This window comes from Carlito syrichta, unplaced genomic scaffold (assembly GCF_000164805.1).
Source record: "Carlito syrichta isolate Samal-C Ts95f unplaced genomic scaffold, Tarsius_syrichta-2.0.1 Scaffold169055, whole genome shotgun sequence".
Taxonomy (NCBI): Eukaryota; Metazoa; Chordata; class Mammalia; order Primates; family Tarsiidae; genus Carlito; species Carlito syrichta.
The window spans coordinates 68,289-75,491 of record NW_007113151.1 but is presented as its reverse complement, the minus strand read 5'-3'; the positions used below and the strand labels follow the sequence as shown (position 1 = coordinate 75,491).

The window sequence follows — 7,203 nt, the reverse complement described above, 5'->3', positions numbered from 1 at the left end:
TAGCTTAAAGAGTAACTCGAAGAGGGAAGACAAGACACCAGGGTCCTGACTTTCTGGCTGGGGCGGGGACGGACGGGGAGGGCAGGACAGAGTAGAAAAGGGGACCAGGATGAGTTGGGGGGTCCCCTTTGGGCTGTGAGTCTCCACTGAGCAGTAGGGCAAAAGGCTGAGGTCGGCGCGGCGGTACTGGGCTCTCCCACCTCGCTGGAACCCAGCCTCAGCCCCTGCGTCAGATGCGGGACCACAGACTGGGGAGAAATGGAGGAGTAGCCCTGCTACTCTGGCGGGGAGCCAGGGGCATGTCCCGGGAGGCAAAACTAAGACCCAAGTCCCCCAATCAGAGCGGTATCCTGGCCAAGGCTTCCCGGTTCCCGTGGCTTCTCCTTAGGGAAGCTTTCAGAATCCTCCTCTTGCAACAGCCTTCCTGCCCAGAGCCCACTCCCACCCCCAAAGGAACCTTTTATGTCTGTAACTCTATATTCTTCCGGGTTCTTTTGCACCTCTTCATGAAAGTACACGGACACCATGTTGCAGTCGCTTTTACAATTCGCGTTATTAGAATTAAGAATAATGCTACTTAGCAATACTATGAGCACTTTGCATGTGGCAGGTACTGGATGAAGCACTTTTTCTTGTGTGTGTGTGTGTGTGTGTGTGTGGTGAAATAAACAGCACGCAAAAGTTACCACCATGGTAGCCATGTCCAAGTGGCATTAAGCACATGCACAATGTTGTGCAACCATCACTACCGTTATTTCCAGAACTTTTTCATCACCCTAGAAACTCTGTATCCTTTAAGCTGTAGAAAATGGAGCGCCTCATCCTTCTAGGTTCTTTGGGCTAGGAATTCAATGGACAAAAACAGATTAACAGGATAAAAACGATCTTTTTTTCTTTTTTGAGTTGGGGTCTCATTCTGTTGCCCAGGGTGAAGTGTAGTGGCCCAATCACCCTTTACCACAACCTCCATCTCCTGGGCTCAGGTGATCCTTCCACCTCAGTATCCCAAGTAGCTGGGACTACTGGTTTGTGTCACCACACCTCACTAAGTTTTTTGACTTTATTGTAGAGACAAGGTCTCACTGTGTTGCCCAGGCTGATTGTGAACTCCTGGGCTCAAGCAGTCCTCCTGCCTTGGCCTCCCAAAGTGTTGGGATTACAGGCATGAGCCACAATGGCCGGCCCGAAAAACCACCTTTATTTACATACCTGCACACGGGAGTCCCACTAAATATGAGACTCAAAAAAGCATCAGGTGATTGAAGCCCATACAGCATCTTGAGCTACAGAAGGGAACAGGGTCCTGGGGCTTTAGGGGGTGGTGGAGACATGAGTTCCGGAAGGGGCAAGGAAGGAATTATACAATGAATAAAGGTGGTTTTGCTGGGCAGGTAACGTTTTCAGGTAATAAAAGTTGATTGGAGCAGCCTTATTCTGATGGAGACATTCTACTCATGTGAATTTCCTTTATAGATTTAAACATTTTTGAAACAAAGGGACAGCTTTTCAGAGCTATTCCTGTGTCTGCAGTTTCTCAGAATAACCAGCTCAAAATATGCCAAAGATGTATATTTTGGGGGTGGCATATTCTGGTCTCCTGTGGTCATATTTGGGAGTGATGTGTCCTGAGCCCCAGAAAAGCAATGGCTCTGCCCGCCCCCCCCAGCCCTTGGGAACTTCTAAAATCTACCTTCCATCTCTATGTACCTGCCTATTCTAGATTTTTCGTGTCAGGGTTACCATACAGTATTTGTCCTTTTGCGTCTGGTTTATTTCACCTAGCACAATGTCTTCAAGTTCTGTGGATGCTGTACCATGTGTCAGGATTTCCTACCTTTTTAATGCTGAGTAATATTCCATGATATGTGTAGACCACCTTTTACTTATCTGTTGGTGGACGCTTGAATTGTTTCCACCTTTTGGATACTGTCAATAGTGCTGCTGTGAACACTGGTGTACAAGCATCTGTTTGAGTCTTGTTCTGGGGTCTTCCGGGCGTATATCTAGGAATGGAATTGCTGGGTCAGGTGGCAGTTCTGTTTTTAACTCCTCAAGGCCCCCCCACCCGTGTTGAGCACTTTAGATGAGGTTGGTACTCAGTGTATCTCCCTTCCCAACTGAGCTCTTTGAAGGCAGGGAGTGTCCAATACATTCTTGTATCTCAGGGCGCAGTACCGCGTCTGATGGGCGGTGGATGCTTGATAAATTGGGCAGTGAGAGCGGGAAAGGCCTGAGTGAGTGGGGGTTTGGGAGTGCAGCTAAGCCTGGGTTTTGCGTCATCCCATGACTGGCCGGAATGGAATAAGAGATCCCCCCACTCCAGCCTGCAGCCATAGGGGCGGTGGCGGGTGGGTGGGAACTCTAGGGGCTTCTCCGGGCTTCACCCTCCTCTCTGGTTCCCCAGCAAACCACAGAGGAGGACTTCCAGTTCCTGCGCTGCCAGCGATGCCAGTCCGAAGCCAAGTGCCCCAAGCTGCTGCCTTGCTTGCACACACTGTGCTCGGGATGCCTGGAGGCGCCGGGCACAACGTGGTGCCCCATCTGCCGGGAGCCCTGGTCCCCGGACTCCGACGCGCCGGTGCTGGATAACGTGTTTTTCGAGAGCCTGCAGCGGCGCCTGTCGGTGCACCGGCAGATCGTGCGCGCGCAGGCGGTGTGCACGCGCTGCAGGGAGCCGGCCGACTTCTGGTGCTTCGAGTGCGAGCAGCTCCTGTGCGCCAGGTGCTTCGAGGCGCATCAGTGGTTCCTCAAACATGAGGCCCGGCCCCTGGCCGAGCTGCGCAGCCAGTCGGTGCGCGAGTTCCTGGACGGCACGCGCAAGCCCAACATCTTCTGCTCCAACCCTAGCCACCACCGCCAGCCTGAACTGACCAGGTGAGTGGAGGGGCGCGCATCCCAGAACCAGGGATGGGGTGGGAGGAGCGATCGTCCAGAGAGCCGCAGAGCTGGGGGACAAGGAGCTCCTGGACCTTACAGCTCAAGGTGTGGTTGGGGACATGCAGCCTCTGCAGCGATGGCCACCACAATTTTCCAGGCCTTCCTGCAATACATAACGTAGCCGAGTCATCCTGGCACCCCTACCCAACAATTTATTTAGGATAAAATTTTAGAGGTGCCACTGCTGGGTGAAGTGGTATGAACATTCTACACTCGCTACATGTTACCAAACTGCCCTTTTGAAGGTCTTTGCGTGGAATTTTCCCTAAGTGCTGAATCTCAAACTTTCGTTGTGTGTGGAGTTTGGTGTTGCGCGTAATGTATGCATATTCCTATTTTCTGCAGCTTGATCTCTTTCATTATGCTTTGTTTTTCTCTCAAAATGGAAAGCCAGTTTTCTCAATAGCATATGTTGGATGGTCCGCTCTTTGCCTGTGGCTCTGAAATGGCTTTCGTGACCTGCTACTGAATGTCCATGTGGTCATGGTGTGCTTGTAAATCTCTGTTCTGTGCCAGGGGTCTGACGTGCTCATGCCGCAACTGTAAGAATTTCGGCAGCTTTCTCCTATTCTTCTTCAAACATAATTTTGCTTTTCTTTTGCTCTTACAATGTATGCAATTTCAAAGCATACATATTCATTAAGATTTTGATTGAAATTACATTAAATCTGCAGAGAATTGACTTTGTCTCTGGTTATATTTTTTGGATTTTGTTGTTTTATTTATATAGGGCTTGAACTCACACATTTATAATGTTCAGTAATCCTGTGAATGAGATCTTTTTGCATTATGATTTCTAATGGGTTTCATTAGCATTCACTAATGCTCTTAGTGTATACATATATTAGTATTATACTCAGCACAAACTCTTTTATTATAGTAAGTTTCTTAATTGATTTGTTTGGATTTTCTCAGTAAACAATCATACCGTCCTAAAATTATGAGTTTCTTTTCTTTCTAGTATTAATACATACTATTTCTTTTTAAAGCTTTATTTCACTGTTGGAATCCCAGAACAACATTGAATAACAGTAGTTAGAAAGGCAACTTTATCATGTTCCTGTCTTTTTTTTAAATTTTATTTCCTGGTGGTAATGAGATTTTTAGAAATTGCTCCTGTCTTTAATGAGAAAGTCTGCTTTATTTTCTTGTGAAGTATGATGTTGATTGTTGGCTTCCGTGGGTAATTTTTAAAAACCATGTTAAGAAAGTTACTTCCCTAGCCGGGCTCAGTCAGCCTGTAATCCATGCCTTTGGGAGGCTGAGGTGAGTGGATTGCCTGAGCCCGCAGGTTCGAGACCCGCCTGGGCAGTGAAACCTCATCTCTACAATAAATAAAAAAAAAAATCAGCCGGGCGTGGTAGCACATGCCTGTAATTCCGGCTACTTGGAAGGCTGAGGCGGAAAGATCGCCGGAGCCCAGCAGGTGGAGGCTGCGTGCACTCCAGTCTGGGCGACAGAGTGAGACTCCAACTCAAAAAAAAAAAAGAAAGTTACTTCCCAATCTTGGTTTGCTAAGAGTTTTGTTGTTGTTGTTGTTTTTGTTGTTGTTTTATTTTTAACTCAGGAACAGTTCACCTTGTAGTTTGATAAACTCAATCAATATATTTTTTATTCTGAATCATTTTTTAATTCCCAAAGGACAAACCTTGCATGGTCATGACATACTATTATTTTAAGTTATAGCTAGGTTTCAGTTAGTAATATTTATTTAGGCTATTATCTGTATTCATGAGTGTCACCAATTGTGTGTGAATACATATGATTTCTTCATCAAGTGTTCTTATCCATTTTATGCTAACCTCCTCATGAATTTGTAAGCTTTCTTTTTTTGAACATGTTAATATAGTCATCCTACGAGGTCCCTGGAGCATTGGCTCAAAATTCATGGATACTCAGATCTGATATAAAAATTCATAGATGCTCAAGTCTCTGATATAAAATGGCACAATATTTATGTAAAACCCACTCACATCCTTCATACACTTTAAACCATCTCTAGATAACTGAAAATACCTAATATAATATGAATGCTATCAAAGAGTTGTTACACTGTACTTTTTAAATTTGTACTTATTATTATTGTTTTACTGGTATTTTTCATTTTTTTTAATATTTTTGATCCACATTTGCTGAATCCTACAGCTGTGTAACCCACAGATACTGAGGGCCAACTGTTTACATAAATTGTTTAACATAGTGCCTGGCACATATTAAGTACTCAGTAAATGTTGAAATCTCTGCTCCAGAACATTTTAAAGAGCATAAGAAATTCATACTTACATGAGTATTTCGGAAAACTATCTGGGGACTGGTACCTTTTTTTGAAGAGTGGATTTTTGGGAATCTTTGCCATTTTTGCTATGGAATTGGTCTGTTTTGACTCTTGAGTCAGATTTTCTGGAAAATTTTGCAGCTTATCCTGAGTTATCTTTTATAATTTAAAAAATCTCCTTTATACCTGTAATCATACCTCCTTTCTTACTTCTAATGTATATTTCCGACTATTTTTGTGGTTTCTTTCAAAGTAGTGTACTTTCCTTCTTTCTAAGTAATTATTTTTGTCATTTTCTTTCTAATTTTTGTCATTATTCATTGTCTAGCTTCTTGACTATTTAATTCATTTATTTGCAATCTTTGTTGTTTAATAATAAAAAGTGTTTTGAGACATAAGTTTTCCTCTGCACATGGCTTTGGCCGTATCCTATAACTTTGATAAGTAGTGTTCTCATATTTAATCATTTCTCAAATATCATTTCAGTCTTTTCTCAAAAAATGTTTTTGAAGAGCTTTGGAAAAGAGGATTTTCTAGAATGTTCAAGTAGTTTGTGATGTTTGGTTTCTATATTTGATGTTAATTTCTACAATATGGTAGTTAATACCGCTTGTAAGAGTTCTGCATCTGAGACTGTATTCAGATTTTCTTGTGACTAGCATATTCCTAGCAAGCATCGCTGGATTTTAAGATTTGTGTTTGTTGTACAGTGCACATGTAAATTTACATGCACAATTATATACAGAGGGTGTCAAAAATGTATACACATTTTAAGAAAGGAAAAAACTATTAAAATTGTAATACTCATTATATACTGATAATAAAAGATGAATACAAGTCGTGTTCAGCTTTAGCAGTGACAAGAGGTGCTCAAAGTGGTTCCCATCAGTGTCCAGACACTTCTGATGATGGCGAATGACTGCAGGACTTGTTGCTGTGCAAGACCTCCTGGGTCTCACCTTGTGCACGTCACACACAGGACCAGGCGTCCCAGACTCATCACAAATGCGTGCAGTTGTTGGGCATGTTGGAGATTCTGTTACACACTTATGCCTCCATTGTCGTCCTTCCACAACATTCTCAAATTTCAAATACCACTTCAAAATGGTCTTGTGCTCCTCTAATGACAACCTTGCTTCTGCCATTTTCTTTGTCCTACTGGTCGCGTACTGATGCTAGCATTCATTGGGTGAACGCCACCTTTTGAGCAAAGGTCATACTACACATTGCTACTGTCATTCAAGTCAACTTCGAAAAGTAATTCATAGATAACAGCTCTTAAAATGTGTATACATTTTTGACATCCCCTGTGTGTGTATGACGTGTGTGTATAATGTTTATATGCATATATCTGTATGTATGCATACATAAATGTGTAGGTTCCAGTGTGTGTTTATCTACTCTCTTGAAACTTTCTACTTTCCATTCTGTTTTACCCATTCTCTAAGTGGTAATTACAGAGTAGTAACTTTCCCATTCATAAAAATACACACACATACACAACACACACACAGATCCTATTCCATCTATCTTCATAATGAGTAGAGTGTAACTATTCTTCCAGAGAGAGTAAAACTTTTAGCATATTTCTTCCTCTCCCCTCTCCCTCCTCACTTACAGATTTAATTGAAATAATGTGAACTTTTAGTTCCAGATTACTATCAAATTTTGTGTGCCTTTTCTATTTAAGCATCCTTTCTTAACAGTTATTAGGCTTCAGTCATACTACAACTCACTTGTTAGCTGTCAACTTAGACTTTAATTGGTTTCAGTGCCCACAAGAATTTTTTCTATAGTTTCCCCCCCCCATCTTGAATTATTTACTGTGATTAATTTTCTATCTGGTGGGAATACCCCATCACATAATAAAAATGTTTCTCAGCTGAGTGCTATGACTCATGCCTATAATCCCAGCACTTTGGGAGGCCAAGGTGAGAGGATTGCCTGAGCCCACCAGTTCGAGACCAGCCTGGGCAACTTGGTGAGACCTC

The 7,203-nt window shown here is 43.0% G+C and overlaps 1 protein-coding gene across 1 annotated transcript in view; it reads left to right on the top strand.

The window, feature by feature from the left end:
* Window positions 1-7,203, top strand: part of PML (promyelocytic leukemia) — a 48,838-nt gene that overhangs the window by 183 nt on the left and 41,452 nt on the right. Inside the window, exon 2 of the mRNA XM_008051183.1 lies at window positions 2,405-2,874. Within this exon, the coding sequence (XP_008049374.1) occupies window positions 2,405-2,874 (470 nt within the window). The remainder of the gene's footprint in view (window positions 1-2,404; window positions 2,875-7,203) is intronic.